The sequence below is a fragment of the Alexandromys fortis genome, unplaced genomic scaffold (assembly GCF_014885135.2).
Source record: "Alexandromys fortis isolate MF-2015 unplaced genomic scaffold, M_Fortis_MF-2015_v1.1 scaffold_94, whole genome shotgun sequence".
NCBI lineage: Eukaryota > Metazoa > Chordata > Mammalia > Rodentia > Cricetidae > Alexandromys > Alexandromys fortis.
In genome coordinates, this window is record NW_026067979.1 from 5,688,057 (window position 1) to 5,709,666 (window position 21,610).

Here is a 21,610-nt window from a genome sequence, read left to right on the forward strand (position 1 = left end):
TTGTGGGAGCCTAGGCAGTTTCGTGGATGCTCACCTTACTAGACCTGGATGGAGGTGGGTGGTCCTTGGACTTCCCACAGGGCAGAGAACCCTGATTGCTTTTTGGGCTGACGAGGGAGGGGGGCTTGGTTGGGGGAGGGGGAGGGAAAGGGGAGGCGGTGGTGGGGAAGAGACAGAAATGTTTAATAAATAAATAAATAAATTTAAAAAAATGCTGAACACAGTTCATGTAACAAAAAATGCAAACCAAGAAATGTAAATTATGAAAGAAAACCAGAAGAATCCCAAAGTTAATAAATACTGCTAAATTAGAAGCCACGGTCATTTGAAGTCTGATTTACAGTAAGCCTGGTTAAAACAAAGAAACAAGTAATGAAGAGGTGCGACTATGAAGGCTGGATGGTTTTCGGAGCCACAGCCCTCGGAGGCAAAGGCCACTCTGTAAACGGAAAGCAGAGACGTGCACGTTAAGGATGGCAAAGATGAGTTAGATGGCAGATCAGTTGTAGCAGAAGAGAAAGTTAGAAAAACTGAAGAATCCCCCAGGATGTGGCCTCCAGTGACAAAAAGGTGATTGAAAAAAAAAAAAAAAAACTAATTCAGCAAGATTGATGACAGACAAGTCCAACATACCTCCGCCAGGATTCCAGGAGAGAGGCTAAAAGATTGAGAGGGGGCAATATTCAAAGAGAGAAGATTCCAGAATTGGAGAAAGGCATGAGGAATCTTCAAACTAAAGAAGCACACCAAGTCCTGGGCAAAACAAATAAAAATAACACTTTTAACAAGGATTCCATTTCTTAGAGGTCTTTCCAAGTATCAACTTCTTGTTTGTTTGTTGTTTATTCTTACTTATGGGTTCAACTATCCACAATTTAAGTATTCAATTTAATGACATAAAGGAAATATAAATGATGGTGGTACATGCCTTTAATCCCAGCACTCCAGAGACAGAGGCCAGCGGATCTCTGAATTCAAGGCCAGCCTGGTCTACAGAGTAAGTTCTAGGACAGTCAGGACTACATGGAGAAACTCTGTCTCAAAAAAGTAAAGCCAAGCCCTCCCCCCAAGAAAAAAAAAAGAAAAGAAAAAAATATAAATGGCAAGAACACACACATATGAAATAAACCAAAGGAAGAAGAAAATAATTAAGGCAAATGTTATAATCAACAGTGCAGAAAACAAAGATAACCAGCAAAAGAAAACATGGTTTTCTGAAAACACCAATAAAACAGACAAAGCCTCAACCTGATGTGCTTGTATTTTTTTTTCTTGCTACTTTCGCACACATACATTCTTTGAAGATGCTAGTCTATGCCTAGGCAAATTATCATTCAAGAGTATTTCATCCAAACAAGGGCTGAGGACTGGCAGTCTTGCAAATTGTGGGATCGTGCGGGAAGTAAATGCCAGAGATGAGTGTTAGCAGACAACAGGGGTTAATCTGCTATCAACACCTGATAGGCACTGCTCTCGCCTTGGCAAAACCGTAAAACGCCAAGTTCTGAGAGGAAAAGAGACTGCCTACCTGCCAAGAGACAGCCGTGGCACTAACAGCATAATGCTGAGCAGCAAAAGTCGATGTCACGAGAAATAGAATTATAAACAGAAAAGCTATAAAGTGTAAAAGAGAACACAACAAAAGATGCAGGTTTTAACACTATGAAATTCTGAGTTCTCCCCTACTCTCTTTTTGCTGGTTCTGAAAAACTGGTTTATCAGTCTTGCTTACTTTTTTTAGTTTAGCTATTTGGGTGCATTTCCTGTTGTTTGCACTTTGTTAAAATGGACTATACCACAATGGGAACATAATGTTTACTAAAAAGAAGGAGGAGGAGGAGGAGGAGGAGGAGGAGGAGGAGGAGGAGGAGGAGGAGGAGGAGGAGGAGGAGGAGGAGAAGGAGAAGAAGAAGAAGAAGAAGAAGAAGAAGAAGAAGAAGAAGAAGAAGAAGAAGAAGAAGAAGAAGAAGAAGAAGAAGAAGAAGAAGAAGAAGAAGAAGAAGAAGAAGAAGAAGAAGAAGAAGACAAAGTGCAAAGTGCTTGCCACGGAAGGCACCTGTTCCCTTGCCCAGGGAGGCTGTGGAGACACCCCCCCCCCCAGTGCACTCTCACTAAGGTCCAGTCTGCAAAGACAAAGGTCAATGTGGAAGAAAATGTTCCTCCCCGTTTCCAAGCAAAGCCATGATCCAGCACTGAGTTATCCTCGAATAGAGGATCCACTGGTTTAAAAATGGCAGAGGAGCCAGAGGCTCTGCTCAAGCCCAGGTGACCCTTGAGGAGGAGATCCTCAACTGGATTCTACAGTAAAAAGTTAAGTGCCTAATTTTGGCCACCTGTTTGACCTTAAATACTCAACAAGAAAGTACAACCAAATATTAAAATGATTGGTCGATTTCCTCCCTGAGGAACAACCCAAGGGACCACACTCACCAGACATTAGGCTTAGCTCCAAATAATTTAGGCAATTATTTACCACTAATGATTTTTTAAAGACATGGTCTTGCTCTGTAGCCCTGGCTGTCCCGGAACCTCCTTTGTAGACCAAGCTGACCTTGAACTCACTGAGATCCCCCTGCCTCTGCCTCCACCTGTGCCTCTGCCTCTATCTCCCAAGTGCTGAGGTTAAAGTGTGTGCCACCACACCCCACTTAGTGATTTTCTCCTTGTTAAAAAAAAAATCTAGTTCCAGGATAGGCTCCAAAGCTACAGAGAAACCCTGTCTAAAAAAAAATCAAAAAAATCTACCCAGATATTTTGACTTTTGATCAATTTAACCAAAATGAACCAGGCCCATTATTTTAACCTACAAATCATGGTGACTAAATTATTTCTTCTCTTCCTCCCTCCATCCTCAGTCATCCAACTCCAACACCAACCAAAGTGCCTGAAATCATCCTGAGTTCATGCATCACTCTCAAGTCCAGACTTGAACAAAAAGAAGAGGGAGAAAAAGAGGAGTTCAGTAGATGGATGAGACGGAAACTCTTCTGAGACTCAAGACGTTCTAATGCTCTTTAATTTGGACGGTTTAAAAAGTAACCTGTGTTCTGGTTTCTCCTGGTTCCATGTCTAGGACTTGTAAAGCTCATGCCTCTTTCCTTTACTTCTCCCTCACATCTCTTCCCAGGCACCAATCAAAGGCTTCCTTTCCTCACACCTGACAGTTAGCCAAAGGAAGCAGCCGATGCATTTTTGGTATCTTTCAGATAAACCCACTGGATGGAGTACCCCACACGCTACACCTGACACCCACATCCAGCTGGAAAAAGCCAAGTCAGTCATCGACACAATTCCATAATGGTAACTGGGGTTCCCTCTTCAGAAGGAAGTGGTAAGAACAGGAACTAGAAATTGGCCAATTTACCTAAATAGGTAAAAAAGAAAAAAAAACTCAAAGAAAAGTAGCCAGTTTCCTTCCTGGCTAAAATCAAATTTCCTTGGGTTCTTGGCAGTATCATTCCTGCTAGAGACCAGAGATGCCAGAATTGTTTGGAGGTACTGACCTTTGATCTGGTTTATAAGTGATTTTAGGGTTACTTATTCAGAGTAGGGAATTACAGTAGCAATAAAGGCCCATTAAGGAAAAAAAAAAACTTCTGGAACTGGAGAGATAGTTCAGTGGTTAAGAGCACTGCCTGTTCTTCCAGAGATCCTGAGTTCAACTCCCAGCAACTACATGGTGGCTTACAAGCATCTGTAATGAGATCTGGTGCCCTTTTCTGGAGTGCAAACATATATGCAGACAGCACACTGTATATCATTAGATAGATAGATAGATAGATAGATAGATAGATAGATAGATAGATAGATAGATAAATCTTTTAAAAAAAAACAAAAAAGAAAAGAAAAAACTTCTGAGTACTGCTGCAGAGATGGCTCAGCCATTTAAGAGCACTCAATACTTCTCCAGGTGGCCAGGTTTGATTCCCACCATCCATACAGTGGCTCAAACCATCTGTAACTCCAATTCTAGGAGCTCCAATGGCATCTTCTGACCCCCACAGCCCCAAGGGATGGACATGTTATACAGACATACATGCAAGCAAAACACCCAACCACATAAAATAAAATTATAAAAGTTAAAGATTAAAAAGAAAAATAAACTTCTGATCAAAAGAATCCAGCCTTTGGTCTAGTGTTCCAGTTAAGCCAGGTCAATCACCTGGCCATGGGAGTAGTACCCCCAAGACAGGCAGGTTCTATTTACATCATGCTGAAGAGATAGGCAGAAGAATTTATCCTTTAATGAGATCCTGTCCTTTTTCCTTCTCAGAATCCCCGCCCCTTATGCAGAAGTGCACCAGGTTCAGCCATGCAACTTCTTTAAGTCTGTCCACTTTTTTAATTTATCCAGAAAAGTTTAACTTCTTTTCTTCTGTCTGTCTCTTTTCTAAGTATACTTTCCCTTAGGATTTTGGTTTCCTTACCCTTTCTCCAAAGTTCCCCTCCCTTCCTCCATGTGGCTGACTCCCATGCTGGCTGAACTATTACAGGCTTTCCCCCATTCTATCCTCCTCCTCTGGGCAGCGGTTGAGATTTATAACTTGCCTGCCCCTGGGTTCTACATTCTTTCAAATGCAAATAAGATTGTTCTTGAACTTGAATAAATATAAATATAAAATAAAATAGATGCTTGCTGCAAGTTTTATAGGCTGGTTTTCTAGCTGCCATTACCGTGAATCTAGGCAGCTGTCATTAAAATCCTGTCAAAAGAAACCACATCCGTTTGCTTCCTTGGACAAGCATCCCTTGGCCCTGTGGTGAAAGCACCAGCCAAAGGCAATTTGGAAAACAACCCCGGGGAAACATGATTCTCCACACATGGACAACTGGCTATGCATACAGACATGTGCACAGACACATGCACACGCCGACGCCATAAAACTCCTATGCATTTATGTTCCCATCATTTATGGGACACTAGGAAGAGTGTGATGTAAGCAAACACTGCCGTCTTTTTCAGAAACCCTTCACAAATAAACGGACACAGTCCAAGAGCGACACCCTGTGGCACTGACAGGCACACTGCTCAGGAACAGCAGTGTGCTGATGTGAGGCCAGATTGCTCAGCTGTCACACCTCTGATCATGACTTCTAAACTCATGCTCCACCCTTCCTGTGGTCCAGGGACATCTGTAGTCAGTCCAAACAGTACTTCTAGGGATATAAGCGTGCAGGGTCCCCCTACTTCTCCCGCTGCTCCCTGGTTCCTGAGTCTCATCCCCTACCTACCAAATAAGCAGTTTCTGATGCGTTGGATCCCACAATGACCAGGGCACTGCCACATCCTTTGATGTGGACGATGCTGTTCCTTGGTGAGAGAGGGTGACCTTATAGCTAAGCACCAAATCAACTTAGTGAGCTGAGTTGTCATCTGGGCAGTGTCTGAGTCACAGAATTCCAAATATAATGGATAAACCTGAAAACCAACCTCTAGCATCCTATTAAAACTGAACCTCAAAGATTACCATGCGCAGTGGTGACAGCGATGCAATAATAAAGCCAAGACATCAAACCATACCAGGTTTGCACGCTCTGTGTGCATGATCTAATCTAAGCTCATGGAGACCCTATCAGGTAGAGCTAACATCGCACACATTTTACAAATAGGAAAACTGGTGGCCAGAAAGATAACTCACTATGTGTAAAGTCACGGAGGTGGTTAGTTCCTGAAGACATGAGGTTCACTGGCTACAGATATCTTCTAGCCAGTCTAACCCACAAATCTGAAAAATGGTAAGCTACTATACCTCCAAATCCTTCCTGTTGTCAGCCACAAAGGCCATTCCCTAGCCAGTCAGCCTCACCCACCAATGCCAGCAACAGTGTTAACCACCCCAGCATCTCCTGGGCAGCTCCTTCTTCAGGGGCCCCCTTTTGTAGTCTTTCTTCTTCCCTCCTTAGCCATGGAAATGGTTCTTTTCTCACTAGGTCTCTGCTCTTTTCCTTCTTTCTCCCTCTCATCAGGACCTCAGTTACAAGATTCATACACTTGATGCTGGGATTCTAGGTACAGAGCTTTGGATTCTAGCCCTTTACTGGGGTGTCCCCACTCTCCTCCCCCTGCAACAACATAGAGTGGTTATTTAGACTGGCATCTTTCACCTGGCTGCCAGCTAGTCCCACCTTCTATAACTATCATGGCCCAAGCCCTTCTCAGAATATTTAGATGGAGTCTTTGGGGGCAAGACACAGATATCCATATGTCCAACTTTCTCAGATTCTTTAACTTCCTGGTGGTTGCTACTCAGCACCAGAGTCTCCTCCCCCTTCCACACTCCTCCTCCAGGATTCCAGCCTTAGCCTTGTCCCCGGACTCCTGCCTCCTAGTCAGTGCCCTGTTGATATATACCTCACCCAAAGCCAGGCAGCACCCATCATCTCTCAGCCTCTGCAGACATTCAGACACTCAGCATCCTCTATAAGGTCCAGGGAACACCTTACACAGTCTCCCCACCTTCTGCCTCAGGGAAAGCCATGCCAGGTCTTGGCTATACCAGTGTTCTCTGGGTAACCTGTCTCCAAGAGGATAACTTGCCTTTTTCCCATGATGCAAAGCTTAACTCAAAAGTCGCCTTTCTCATAATAGCTCTCTCTCTCTCTCTCTCTCTCTCTCTCTCTCTCTCTCTCTCTCTCTCCTNCTCTCTCTCTCTCTCTCTCTCTCTCTCTCTCTCTCTCTCTCTCTCTCTCTCCTATGCCTTCTTTGTATTTTTCTTTTTTAATTTTAATTAAAATATAATAACATCATTTCCCCCTTCCCTTTCCTCCCTCCAACCCCTCCCTTATCCCCTGTCTCCTGCCCCTCCCATTTCCTCTGCCTAACTCCCTCTCCTGAGAGTTCTGTTGACAGCCCTGTCCACTTTATAAATCCCTACTATCCTCCACCCCTCCCAAGATGGCAGAGTGCCTTCCCTGTCCAAGGATTCAGATTTCACACTTCTACATAGAAAAATGGCCTGTCTCCTCTCCCTGGAAATGGCAGATCACAGAGGGAGTTTCTGCCCTCTGTCTACTCTCTTGGTTGACTCTTTTTCATGAGAGAGGAAATAATCCTGGTATAAATACTGAAAGCATTAGCTAGTCCTTGGGTAGCCTTAGATAGTCCTTATATAGCTGTAGCTGTCTATTTCTTATGCAGCAAGATATTTCTTATGTAGCCATAGGTGTTTTTAATGTAGTCTTAGATATTCCTTACAGAGCCATAGATGTTCCTTATGTAGTCTTAGATACTTCTCGTGTAGCTGTAGCGACTCCTTATGTATCCTTAGATACTCCTAATGTAGCCATAAATGTTCTTTATGTGCTCACAGATACTTCTTACGTAGGCTTAAATCTTTTTCATGTAACCTTAGAGATTCCTCAGATAACCTTAAATATTCCTTATGTAGCCTTGGTTTTTCCTTTGATAGCCTTAGATAATCTCTGTGTAGTTTTAGATATTCCCCCACTGTGGACAACTGTGGCCACAGTGACTTTGTGTGTGGAGGCAGCTTTACCTTTCCCTGTGTGCTTGCCTGAACCTGACTTTCTGCTTTCCAATTACCTTGGGAAGCCCACCCAAACAGACCAGGCAGTACTGCCCGTCTCTGCCCTTCCCAAGACAGGGGGTTGGATCGACTGGCCACCTGCTGCTAATTGACTAGAAGCATAGGTCTGCTCCTCAGAACCAGCCCTTCCAGAATCAAGACAGAGAGGAGGAGAAGGTACCTCTGGTTCTCCTTGCCAGGGCTGACTTCACTAGTTCAAATTTTAGCTCAACACCATGTGTATGAACATCTCCAAGGAACCTGCCTTCCTGACCTACAAAGAATGTCATTGACCAAGCTGCTCTCTGTTTAGGTTCATCCTTCGACTGGACATGGTAAGTGATGGGATCCAGAACCTTGTACTGCACCCTTGGTGCAGAGCCTTTGGTCTTTAGGCTCTGCTTCTCCATTTGAACACAGCGAGGCCTCAAAAAACATCTATTGAAATGAACTGAGATGATTCTTTTTCTGATTGTGCCTCCTTCCTAGAACTTCCTGTGTCCACCTTGGATGTCAGAAGGGGACCCTCTGGTTCCACATCCAGGGTACCCCCTCCACCCTCTGCAAAGCTGCTCAGAGGAGAAGGGAGCACTGGGGAAGGCATCTGGGCCATCAAACATACTCACACTGGGGAGCAGGAATCTGGATCTATGCTCCTGGTGGGGACAAAGCCCACTTCTCCTGAGGTCACTGACTTTCCAATGAACCACTGCAGCCCGGGGATAACAAAGCCAAGGATCTCAATGCTTTCTCCCTGGAGGAAACTCAGTTCATCCTTTTCCTCTTGTTTGTAATCCATCAGGGCCTTGCACCGTCCTCTGCCTGTAGAAAACAACATACAGGTCAACTAGAAAGATATATAGGAGTGAACCCTCCCCTGTCTATCAGTGTGATACAGGCTAGAGTATCCCAGCCTTAAGGAATTTTAGTAATTTAGTCAGATCACACACACACCAGAATCAAACTGGTAGGAATGGCCAGGGTTAGTAGGTTTTGCATTTTGCCAAACTAGAACAATACAAAAAGAAACTACAATCCAAATGCTTTTCACTATAATTTTTTAAAAAGAAAAGGCACAAGTATAAGAAAGGCATTCTCAGAATACAGAATATGCATGCCTTTAAACTAGATAAGCTTATAGGAAACTGGAAAGTTTCTTATATTACCCTCAATGGATTCTGCCACCATTGTACATATCATCACCATGCTTGGCACAAGACCCCAGAGCAGTGCTTAAGAAGCTTTACAGCAGAAGATGCCTACATCTCCTTCCAGCTGCTTCAGCCACTGTGACACCTGATGCTTCTCAATACTAGAGTCAAACGCAAAGTGCACCATGCCTGGTACCTATTGGACTCTCCGAAGATGCTACTGCACAGTCGTTAGCACAACAGAGTGCTGCAGGGAAGCCAGAGGGATCTGGGACTACCCTTAAAGCTATAGGAATTACCAAGCTTGATGAATGGTTCACCTAGGATCCAATAACAGTGTTTCTGTGAGTATGGAACTGTCTAGTTTACAAAGCACATTTCCATTCTCAGGTTTGCCTGGGGGCTGAATGCCAGGCAGAGTACCCAGCAAAATTCCCTCTTCATGAATGAAAAAGCAGGAAACAGCGTTGACTGATGGGTCTAAGGGGCTAACCTGCAGTCAGGCTTCCCGGCTACTGCCACCTCTCCTGCACATCTGCTTAGTTCTTGGGACAGCATTTGGCTTGATTACACCACTTCTTTACTGAGAAGGTAGAAGCCCAGTGAAGGCAGGGAGTGCCGGCGTGAGGTTGTATAAACCACATCAGACTCCAAAGCCCCACAGTTCTGACTGTACACAGGTTATGTTTCTTCAAATGCTAATACCCTTGTTTATGGCCAATTACTGCACAGTTCTAATACTTTGATTCTGTGATTCCTCCTAGTTGTTTTAAGTGTCATAAGGGTTTGGAACTTGTAAAACTATTTTTTAAAACTAGAGATACGTAATAAGAAATGTACTAGAATATAGGGAGTTGCAAGGATACAGTTTCAGCGGTGTATTTTAGATATTTTGTTATCTAGTTAGCACATAAACAGCAGCGTGTGTGTGTAGACAGAGATTAGCTGACCTGTGGTGTGTGTGTACAGGTAGGTGTGTGCATAGTTCATTATCTATTTATCCAGTGTTTCCTGGGCACTCAGAGTCCCCCTAAATCACACTATGCTATGGAAAATCAGAAAATGTTTGGGTAAAGAGTTGGAAACTGGTGGCCTGCAGGTCACATTTGACTCAAAACTGTTTCATTTGGCCCATGCAAGCCTTTTTTTTTTTTTCTACCGATCTATCTTTAAAGCTCTCTCACCCACTCCATTCCCTAACATCTCTCCCCCAGCCCTCTCCACATATGTGTGTTCTGCCTGTTCACGTAGTCAGGGATCTGTTTCCTCAGCCCTGGCCAGAACTTTCACTTCCCAGGCAAAGACCCCAGCATGCAGACAGTAACCGGCTTCCCACATCCCATCGGTGAGACCAGGAGGCAGGACGACATCATCATCGCCCTGACAATGCTGTCTTCATCTCATACCAATATGACAGGAGCCTGTCCAGTCTCTCTTCCTGGGGAGATCACAGATTCCTGGGTAATTCTTTAGGAACCATCTGCCGGTGGAAACACGGAGCTTTAAGATGTTATAACAATGAACAGAGTAGTCCCGTAGGGAAAAAAAAAAATGATGGTGGTGTTGTTATTTAATCTTATTTTAATGGCAGCAAACTTAGAACTTACATTACGCTGTGAAAAATGAAAGTCTGGGATGTTTCCTAGCTCGGCAGTTCTCCTGCCAGTTAAATAATTTACACACAACCTTTAGTATCCTCACTGCCAGTTCTGCCAGGATCGAGCAGAATGTGTAAGATGTGAAAAACTGGTATCGCTCTATAATCTCAAGTTTACCGTATCCTCCCGTGGGAAGAACATGCCTGAGGAGATAATCTAAAATGGAAGTTTCTGGGTCCCACACCAAGAGAATCAGAGGAGGGTCAGGGAGCAGAAGTCACAGTAACGCCCTCAGGAGATACTGATATAAGTAGCCTTAGTCCGTGCATTGAAAAGCACTTCAAGAGGCTGGAGAGATGGCTCAGTGGCTAAAAGCACGCACCGCTCTTCCAGAGGACCTGGGTTCAATTCCCAGCACCCACATGGAAGCTCACAATTTTATGTAGCTTCAATTTCTGGCGATCTGGAACCATCCCAGACATGCACGCAGGCAAGACACCAATGCACATAAAATAAAAATAAATTTAAAAACAGAAAAGCATTTCAATGGAGGTCATACATTTCATCCTATATACTATGTTCATTTTTTCCACTTGCATCAAATAATACAATCAAAAAAAACCAGGATATTAAAAAGTCACCCCAATTGTGTCCTCTTCCAGGCACTAGGAATACTATAGCTAAAAGGATATCTATTCTATTCTGTACAAGCTTTGGTGAGCTCCAGGACCCTCCCCCCGAGGGAGTGGGCAGCTACTCACTGATGGAAAGGGACAGACAGGGGCTCCAGGGCTGACACAGGCACCAGGCCCCTCTGACCCGTCACTAAAGACACGCTTTCCCACTCAGATTCGCCTTCAGGGAGCACGGAGATTAGCTCATCCTTGCACAACGTCAAATATTCCCCTTCCTTCTCATCTGGCTGAGCCACGGAGCAGGTGGCTCTGCAGAAGAAGTGGCCTGCAGAGAATGAGAAAAACCTTCCAAGGAGTAGCTGGAAATGGGAGACCCTCCTAGAAGGTGCCACTTAGAAGCAGAGCCCAGACAACTTTCTTCCCCTGAGTAAAGTCCACTGTCCAGGAGGAGGCACAGGGCCTTGAGCTGTGATCCTGAGGAGTAAGAACAGCCACTGACAGGGAGTTCCCTTAAAATCGATACTAACAGATCTGAGCAATGTGGGAGAATACGGCTTAATTGGGCTTTACCTCAAAAAATGGAGATGAAGTAAACCCCCCCCCCCATCCTGGAAATATGTGTGCATTTACTAAACTCTGGCTGTCTTTGCAACCCTGTGCTTCGTTCAGAGACACTAAGAGGAAGGAAATCAGTTTAGATGGATGTGATGACTGCGTGAACTTTGCACTGGTACAACACAGATTCCATCAAAGGGGTTTGCAATGGGATTGGAAAGAGAATCTCTTTGGTAAGACTATCATGAACCAATCTGGCTTTCGATATGTATTAAGTGATCAAACTTGACCAACTGCCAGTCTGACGTCATCTGCCCTTGTGAAAAGTCAGATAGGGTTCTCCAGCTGGCTTCTCGGCATTCTGCTATTAAATTTCATGAAGTAGTTTGGGATTTCCAAGATTTATAAATTTACTTTACAATCAAATTACATCATGTGTTCATAGAATCGTCTCTCAATTCTGGAGATCATTAGAATTACATGGGAAACTTTATTTTTTAAAATGCCAATCAATGCCAGGGTCTCCACCTCCAAGAACTCTACCAGCTTGGGTAGAGCCTGGAAGCCCACTCTCCAAACCTCCAATCAGCCTGAATATGAATCAGTGAGACCAACTAACACAACTATTTTATGACGCCAGGACCAGGCTGAGAACAACAGATAGGTTACAGCAGATAGGTTGGCTAATATATGTTTTCATCTTTCAAAGATATTTTTGCCTCTTTTGGTATCTTAATTATCTGAGGGACTCCAATAACAAACATCTCAATGAGGCTCCCACCCCAAATCCCATACCAGACTCACCTTCCTGCAGCAAGAGGCCCAGGTATATGTTCTCCAAGTGACTGTCATCTACAGACACTTGGATCTCTGTGTCATCCACCAGCCTGCAGTTGAGCCAGTACTTGTGGTCAAAGAAGAGCTGTTCCAGACATGTGGACACATAGCCTAGAGGTCAAACCCACACAGTTGAACAAGAGGAGTTCTTCCCTGAGCGACCACCAAAGAGAAAGCAGGTTCCATCCTGCCTCAGACCCAGACCCATCATTTAAGTGGAGCAGAGTGCTAAACAGAATGAACTGATTCTTCTCAACATCTGCTAGGAAATACAAGTTGAGTTTAAGTCGTGTTTACCATTCTAAGCATTTCATGGTCTCCATAAGTGCATTTTTATCTTTTTAAATCTTTCTACATTTATTAATTTTCTGTCTGTCTGTCTATCTGTGTATATGTGTATGTATGTGTGTGTGTGTGCTGCGGGGGGTGGGGGGTGGGGGATAAGCAAATACCCTCGTATACCACAGTGCATGAGTGGAGGCCAAAGAACAGCTTGCAGAATCAGTTTTTCTCCACCGTGTGGGTTTCTGGGTAGAACTCAGGTTATGTGATATGTGTCTTCACCTCTGAGCCATTTCATTGGCCCTCAGTTATTTTTTCTAAATCAACAATGGGAGTCCTCCAGTTTGCTCTGTCAACTCCAGGGGTTCCTAAACTCCCCTTCAAGTTCTAACCTGAAGCTCAAATTTCTGTATGCTGATGCTTCGGAGGCTGTGACAGCCCACGGAGTCAGAATCCTGTTCCACCATCTTCTCTGATTCTGCCCTCCCATACAGCCTAGGATGCTCCGCCTTCTTACAAGCAGAAATGGCTGGGGATGTGGAACAGTGGTTAGAGTGCTCACCTAGCATGAGCAAAGCTCTGGGTTTGAGTCTCAGAATTGAAAAGAGATAGAGAGAAAGGAGGGGGAGAAAGAAAACTCAAAACTATGTAAATTGTAAAAAAAAATATTATTATGTCAATATTCTTCTAAACATAAATTACTCATATTGAAATTTTGCTTCTTCTGAGTCTTCTTCACTATTCCTATAATGCTATAACCTGCCATTCTCCACCTTCATTGTCTACTACGAAAGTCTTCTTAAACTTGGAAGTTCACAACCTAGGAGTGTGATAAAAATGCAGAGACTAGTTAGCAGGTCTGAGTTAGAGCCTGGACTTCTGAGTCTGTAACACCAGCACACTCCAGGGAGTGAACAAACTGATCCACAAAGTCTCAATGCCGACCATCTGTAATGGTCACAGGCCCTCCATCCCAGAGAGCAGGGAAATCACCATGAATATAAGACAAGGTTCCCCCTCCAGCCAAGGGTCACTTTAACCCTTAGCCCAGCTCAGCGTTGCCCTCTAGGTACAACTGCAGGGAACCCAGTGTTCTCTGTAAGGCAGCAAATGTTCGACAATTAGGTGACTTGGCTTTGAAGCCATCAGTTCCTGCCAGATGTCTTTTGTCCTGGGACAGAGGATGAAACGCTGCCTACTACAGTGGCAATGTCACTGTGTCCTGACATCTGTAACTTTCTAGAAAACTCTAAAGACTGGGGCCACTTCCCATTAAGATCTCCAATCTCTTTCTTCACACACACACAGGACAAAGTGTGTTCAAGCTTTAGTATTTTGAGCAGCTTCCCACTCTTCCTCAGGAATCTCGTCTTGCTTTTTAAGGAACTCAACATCTATCTCACTGCTTCCAACTCAGTAGCTCATCAAATGGGTTGCTCAGTTATGCAATTCTTAAAAAAAGCTCTCCCTGGACGTAGGAAAATAAGTTTCTTCACATGACATTTTAGAGTAATAGTTAATGTTTATTTTAGAATTCGCTTTAGAGATTTTATGATATTTCAAAAGGCCAACCATCCATCTCAGGACTGCATCTCTTTTAACTCTCAGAGACCAACCAGTCCCCTGATGTCAGGCTCAAGAGCTGGCTAGATTGAGAAGCATGTTCTTCTCTACCTACCCAGAGCATACCTAAGTTCAGGTAGGTGGAAAACTTCCAGATTTCTTCCACGGTCTTGAAGGTGATGAGAAACTGGTCCTTCTGGGACTGGACGCTCACCAGCCTTGCAGAGAGGTCCTGAGCAAGAGCAACAAGTCAGCCTGTGGTAAGAGTCCTTTAAGGAGGTCACGTGAGGACTCAGCGTTAATCACCAGCAGATGAGCGGCTACTAAGCAGGATGCTGTAAACCATCTCTCACGGCAAGGACTGGTCTACATTATGTTTACTGCTGATGAATGCCATGCTTTCAAATCTTTCACATTTGGATGATTTTACAGTCTTATTGCCCAAACAGCCCTGGGATAACTACCTCAATAGATAAATCTTTATGCACATCCTTGCTTGTACACGATTCTAAGAAGCACAGTTCCCAGTGGAGAATACATGCAGCGTCTATTCAAAAGATGCAGCCACCCAACAACCTCCAAAAATATTTGCCAATTTGTTTGCATAAGAAGAACAAGAAGAGGCCTGGGACCTCCTTGCTGTCTAAAATGGAACAAAGTAGGCTTGAACCCGTGGCACTTGCTTCCCCTCTGACCATCCCACTCCAGGGTCAGGAACTGCTAGACCAGGTCCTTAGGGAGTCTGCAGGGAAGAGAATCCAAAAGAAGAGCCCCAAGCCCAGTGGGAATCTGCAACCTGTCAACACCAGAGACTCAGAGGCCACAGGTCCTAAGTGGGACAAGCAGAGCTGCTGGGTTAAAAAAAAAAAAAAAAAAGAAAAGAAAAGAAAAGAAAAAACTTATAGTGAATTTGCTCAGTGTCAGACCTTTGTAAGGCCAATCTTCGCAACACTTCATTCAGCTACCACAATAAGTACCTGAAAAGAGTGCAATAGTGGTATTTAATCCACTCTAAAACAGGTTTTTGTAACATCTAACTGCTTCTTAAATAAAGACAAGGAAGTGCGTCACCCCGCCTAATGGACCAGATGGACTTTCTTTCAGATGTACACGAAATAAGGATGAACGTTATGATTAATAGTATCGTGAAGCTAATAGCATCACTCCAGTTTTGTAAACAAAAAAGATGAGGACACAGAGAGGTGACGTAAATTCCCTAGGGTCACCTATAGTGAGCTATAGAGCCCTGATTAGCTCTGAGTTACAGACAGCTTCTGGCCTCAGCCTCCACCCCTCAACATACTCAGCTCAAATACGATATAATCTAAGGGACAGCTCTTGCCATCAAACCCTGCTCCTGCCCACAGCAAAGATGGTTTGAATCAAAGGGAAATTCATTAAAGCCCATTTAAATCAAAGAGGAATTCATTAAAGCCATTGGCAGCAGGTGTCTTTACTTCCTGAATTCCAGGGGTTAAAATAGAATAAAATAAAATTTAGAAGCCCAGGGCAGGAGAAATGGCTCAGGAGGTAAAACCACTTGTTGCTCAAGCGTAAGGACATGAGTTTAGGTGACATCACCCATGTAAGAAAAGTCAGGTGTCATCCCCACACCTGTAACCCCAGTACTGAGGGGTGGGGGCGAGACTGGAGGAATACTGGGGCTTTGCTGGCCATCAGCCTGGTTCCAGTGTGAGTGAAACTCCGTCTCAAAGGAAGAGAGAGAAAAGTGACAGAGCAGGACACCTAATGTCCCCCTCCAGCCTCCTCAAATGCGCAAGCATGGTGGCCTGCAAGGTGCATGCGCATCCTCAACATATGCACACATACACATGCTCATACACACACATACGCATGCACACACATGCGCATGCACCACGATCACACACAGGGACACATGTTTCTTTTTAACTTTTAGCTATTGATTATGGAGCAGGTACCATGACCATGTACCTGCTTTCTCTACAGGCATAACCTTGCTTTCTCCTAAAATAAATAAATAAATAAATAAACTGCCACTGTCACTCTGTCACATGAAAGTCACAGTGCTCTTCTTCTTTCAATTCGTACCAGATTAAGGAGGAAATAAAAATAATAAGACATATTAGTTTATAATGTAAAGCATTGCTTTCTTTCCCCACCACTGACAGCAACAAATTCTCTCTGTTTCTGACTCTCATTCTTTGATCAGACCTTTTGTAACATCAAATATAACTTAACTATTAAACATTTATCTACTATGAAAAATCCACATATTTCATTGTTTCTCTCATCCCAACATTTATAGTTATGGTTTTTTCCATTGGCAATATTATTACTTTAAAAATATGTGCTTGGCCAGGCAATGGTGTCCCACACCTTTAATCCCAGCACTCAGGAGGCAGAAGCAGACAGATCTCTGTGAGTTTGAAGCCAGTCTGGTCTACAGAGCTAGTTCCAGGACAGTGAGAGCTGTTACACAGAGAAACCTGTCTGGGGGCGGGGAGAGGGGGAAGAAAGAAAGAAAAGAAAAAGAAAATATGTGCTTGCCAGGTGATGATGGCACACATCTCAGGTAGATCTCTGTGAGTTCAAGGCCAGTCTGGTCTACAAAGTGAGATCCAAGACAGCCAGGGCTACTCAGAGAAACCCTGTCTTCTGAAGAAAAAAAGAAATGTGTTCAATGTGTACCAGGACCCAAGGAAAAGGAGAAAATGGACAGTTATTTGTGGCACAGAGATTGAACATGGAGTGATGGGGATAGAATCTTCTGGAGACAAAGATAAGTGAATTGTGCATTTTAAATCACAATGGGAAAATACGTGAATTTTGTACCCTAGTAACAAAACAAAATTCAAATGTAGCACGCTATGGGGGAGGTCTACTTCTGAGGCGGTTGCTATAAACATCCCCATTCTGCATTAGTGCAAGTAACTTAACCAAATTCGGGGGCCAGGAGGAGAGTTCCTCTGGTTTAGGCCACTCATTACTGTTCGACAGCCAGCTGTTTTGGGGAGGACATACTTTGTCCGTGCTATTAGGAACCCGAGATCTGAGAGCCAGCCACCCAGCTCACCTTAAACAGTGCACAGACTTCATGGTCTTCATTCTCCAGGGCCCAGAGCCGCCTCCGTGCAGCCTCCTGCAAGGGTGCATTGACACAGCTCCTGGAGCGACTCTTCACACAGAATGAAAGCACCAGGTCTGCAAGAGAACAGAGAGAGATGCAAGGCTGAACACACGGTGAACGAGAACAGAGAGGCAAGGCTGCGCACACAGTGAACGAGAGGAAAGGAGAGAATGTTTCGCCCACGAGCCCCCAATTGCTATCCTCCGCTGACGAGAGATGAGAGTAAGCTAAAGGATACTCCATGTTCCCTTTTCAAGTATCCTCCCTGGGGACAGGGAAAGACACTGAAGGCCAGCAGGGCTCTGGAGAGGTGCACAGTGGTCACTTCTGCTCAGGTGCTGACACAGAACCAGCCAGGATGGACATTGCTCCCAGCAGATGATGTGTGAATGTCCCAAATGAAGACTACATTATCCAAACTGAAAGGAATGCATTTATACCCAAATTTATTTTCATTAAACATATTTCTGTTTTAATTTATTTTTATTTTATGTGCATTGTTGTTTTGCCTGCATATGTCTGTATGAGGCCTTCAGATCTTGGAGTTACAAACAGTTGTGAGCTGCTATGTGGATGCTGGGAGTTGAACCTGAGTCCTCTGGAAGAGTGGTGCTCTTAACCACTGAGCCATCTCTCCAGTCCCTACACACAAATGTACAATAGGCAATAAATATTATCTTATGAGCTGCTTGCACACATTTTCCCAACCTGGTTTTCATGCTCCAGAACTAACATTTCTTATGACAACCAGGGAGACACTGAGAGTCAATCTTTGATTTCTTCAGAGTTCACAGTCATTTAACAAACACTCTTTGAAGCCTCCTGGAAGTCTGTTTAGATGCGCTCATACAGCAAAGCACAAGGTTAGCTCCTGCTCCCATGAGTGACGCTTGGACAGAATTGACCTGCCAGGGATTTCTTCTCATAGAGAAAAGAACTAAGGAGGGAAAAAATGCAATGGAATCAAGAAACAGTTATATGCAGTTGAATATGTGAAGAGACCACACAGGATGCTACAAAGGACAATTTGCTACAGAAATTGTCCTTTCAGAAACGGTTTCTTCAGATATGAAGTACCAAGTTTGTTAATAATATGCTAACAGGAGAAGTAGAAGCATTGGGCTGGATTCACAGAAACCGGCTCCTTATTTCAATTTGGCTTAAGCCAGGTTATAGAGATGGCCCTTATCCTGCAGGTGGAGTCCACAGGACAGTCTGAATGCCCACATGGAAAAGGCCCATTTGCAACCCAGAGGTGCTGAAAGTATTGTCTGCGGCTGCAGGTCAGCTCCCGCACACACTCAAATGACCTGCATCTAGGTAAGAGGCCATTTCTTTTGTTCAGATCATCTCTGATCCATGTTCCCTCCAGTTTACCCAAGTCCCTCTCCATATCCATCCATTCTCCCCAGCCTCCATCTGGCCGTCTCTCTTCATGCTAACCCCCAAGATCAATGATAGCACAAACAAGAAGCCAAGGGAGGATTCTCAGAACCTCAGGTTCAGGGATTAGCTCCGCTCTCAAGCCGTGCCACCCTGAGCAGTTAACCACCTCTGTATGCTGATAGTCCCGTTAGGGGAAAAAAATGGTTTCGGTAAGACCCATGACAGGGCTTTGAAAGGGACCTTTCCAATGAGCTATGCATGTACCTCTTTCCTTAGTTCCTGGCCCATATTAAATGCTCAATACATGTGAAGCTTTTGGACCATCCCTCAGTCCCAATACCCCAGCAATTCTGCTCACCAATGTCCTCATCTGCTGATACTATTAATCTTGACAATAGCTGATACTGCTGGCTTCTGTTCTGCTAAACTCCATCTCTCCTGCCTTCCAAAACCTAATGCAAACTCCCTCTTAGGATCTCTTCCAAAATCACTGCCGCTCACTGGTGGGTGCCCTCAGTGTGACTCTTCTTATGATGTGTGAACCCATGTATACAAAATGGAGAGACCCTGATCTGAATAAAGCATCCCTTAAGATCTTAGTTGATACCGAGAGCAGAACCTCTTGGGCAGGTGGGATCCTGTAATACCCCAAATCACCACACAGGGCAGTCAGTCCAGTTCACTCTAGTGCAGACTGCAGCAGGCTGTGTCCTATTTTAATCTTTCTGGAAGCCAGGCCAAGAATGTACTGATTCTGTCTGGGATTGGCCTGCATAAGGCAAGATTAGAAGCTAGCACCAAGTCTCCCACTTCCACACCATGACCTACCTTCCTGCAAGCTCAGCCTAGAGATTCGGTTTCATCTAATGATACTCGTTGGAAAGTTATCAACTTTCACACACTAGTAAGATGATATGCTGACTCCAGTGTGGTTCTGGAGCAGCCAAAGGCAAAGTCAAAGGGTTTTCTGGGTCGGCCCAAGCTTACAGATGTTGAATGGCCCAAGAGCAAGATTTTTCTCCTTACTGCTGAGATGGTTCAGTGGATAAGGCACTTGCTAAGCCGGATGGCCTGAGTGTGATCCCGAGACATACATAGTGGAAGGAGAGAACCAATTCCCGAGTCCTGAAGTGTGTGCCCACACACATACAAACACACACATAAGTAAACATGATTTAAAACAGTTAATTAAAAACTAGCATTTAGACACAATTTCCAAAGGCGAACAGACAGAACCTGGTTTGATAATTAGGACAGTATCGATTTGCATCATTTATATGCTTAGAGATACCAAAATGTAACTCTCCCACAAATCTTCCGTCACAAGGGAAGGTATATTTTTGGAAAAGTGTGGAGCGTGATGGTTACAAACAGGACAAAAGTGATGGCAACTTCGCTGGCAACTCGACCACATCTGTTGTTAACTAAACCCCAAGCAGCTGGGGACACCTGTGAGGAATTTTTCTTAATTAAACCATCTGACATGGGAAGACCCACCTTGAATTTGGATCTTTTGAGGTGGGAAAATCCACCTTAAATCAGAGCCACATCTCTGGCAGCATCCTGTATAAAGGACACGGACGAAGAAAGCTTTAGCTCTCTGGCTGCTTGCCCTCGCTCTCACCAGCAAGTCCATTCCTTCACTGGCATTACAACCTACTTCTTCAGGATTCCAGTGTATACTGCGGACAGCTGAGACTTTCAGACTCATAGACTGAACAATTACTGGATTCTTGGACATTGGGTTGGCGGATAGCCATTGTTGGACTAGCTGGACCATGGCCTATAAGACCCTCTAATGAATCCCCTTTATATATCCTATCAGTTCTGGTCCTTTGGAGAACCCTAACGACAAGAGTTCAAGCCTCTTCCTTGTCACATAGTAAATGACAGTCGAGTCGCTGTCCCTTCTGAGATTCTGCTTCCCACCTTCCCATTTGATAGGTAGGGACTTGTTCGTCACCAAACAGATTAGACTGTGTAAAAAAAAGGACAATATAACAGACCTCCTGACCAGGATCTGCTCTCAAAATGGTCCCCTATAAGCCCAGCGTGGTGGACACACCTTTAATCACAGCACTAGGAAGGTAGAGGCAGATGGATATCAGTGAGTTCGAGGCCAGCCTGATCTATAAAGCAAGTTTCAGGACAACCAGAGATAACGAGACCCTGTCTCAAATACTAAATAAAAAAGAAAAAGAACAAAATGGTCCCCACTACTGCTCACCAGAAGCTGTGCTACAGAAATCACTCCTCCTCTATGCCCGTCAGCAGGTTTCTGCTGTAAGGTTCATCTCAATGCTATCATTTTCTAATGAGAATTCTCTCTTTGGGAGTTTTGCTGAAGCCTCACATAGGAGGACCTTATGAGATATTAATGAAAGGGATATCATCCATCACATTGATTTCCAAATCATTTTCTGCTTCTAAAATATTCGTTCAGATACTTCTACTCAGCCAATCTCATTCTACACACTCAGGTCTTCATTTGACTATTCATTTGTTTAGGAAATATTTTCTCAGAGCCTCCACTATGAAGAGACTGTGAGTGTTATATAGAACAGAAACGGGTCCTCCACATACTCGTTCCTCAACCTGTGTCTCTGCCATACATTTTCCAGACATTTATGTACTGCATACATACAAATGCACATGTTGAATGCACTTTTTTTTCAGTTTAATCCTGCCCCTATATCACCTTAGAAATCTAATAAATAATAAATAAGCCATAAATTATATGTGGAGTTCCTGACACATGTTGGATTCTAAAGAGCTTTAACTAACAGTCTGGGAGGTTTGTGTGTGTGACAGTATGATAAAAAGACACACTCACAAGATGATAAAGACACACTCACAAGATGATAAAGACACACTCACAAGATGATAAAGACACACTCACAAGATGATAAAGACACACTCACAAGATGATAAAGACACACTCACAAGATGATAAAGACACACTCACAAG

At 44.0% G+C, this 21,610-nt stretch overlaps 1 protein-coding gene across 1 annotated transcript in view; it reads right to left on the reverse strand.

The window, feature by feature from the left end:
- Positions 1–21,610, reverse strand: part of Sh3tc2 (SH3 domain and tetratricopeptide repeats 2) — a 63,955-nt gene that overhangs the window by 34,197 nt on the left and 8,148 nt on the right. The window contains exons 3-8 of the mRNA XM_050157878.1: positions 17,203–17,330; positions 14,274–14,379; positions 12,270–12,413; positions 11,037–11,235; positions 10,084–10,157; positions 8,153–8,348 (exon numbers count right to left, since the gene is read on the reverse strand). Of these exons, the coding sequence (XP_050013835.1) occupies positions 8,153–8,348; positions 10,084–10,157; positions 11,037–11,235; positions 12,270–12,413; positions 14,274–14,379; positions 17,203–17,330 (847 nt within the window). The remainder of the gene's footprint in view (positions 1–8,152; positions 8,349–10,083; positions 10,158–11,036; positions 11,236–12,269; positions 12,414–14,273; positions 14,380–17,202; positions 17,331–21,610) is intronic.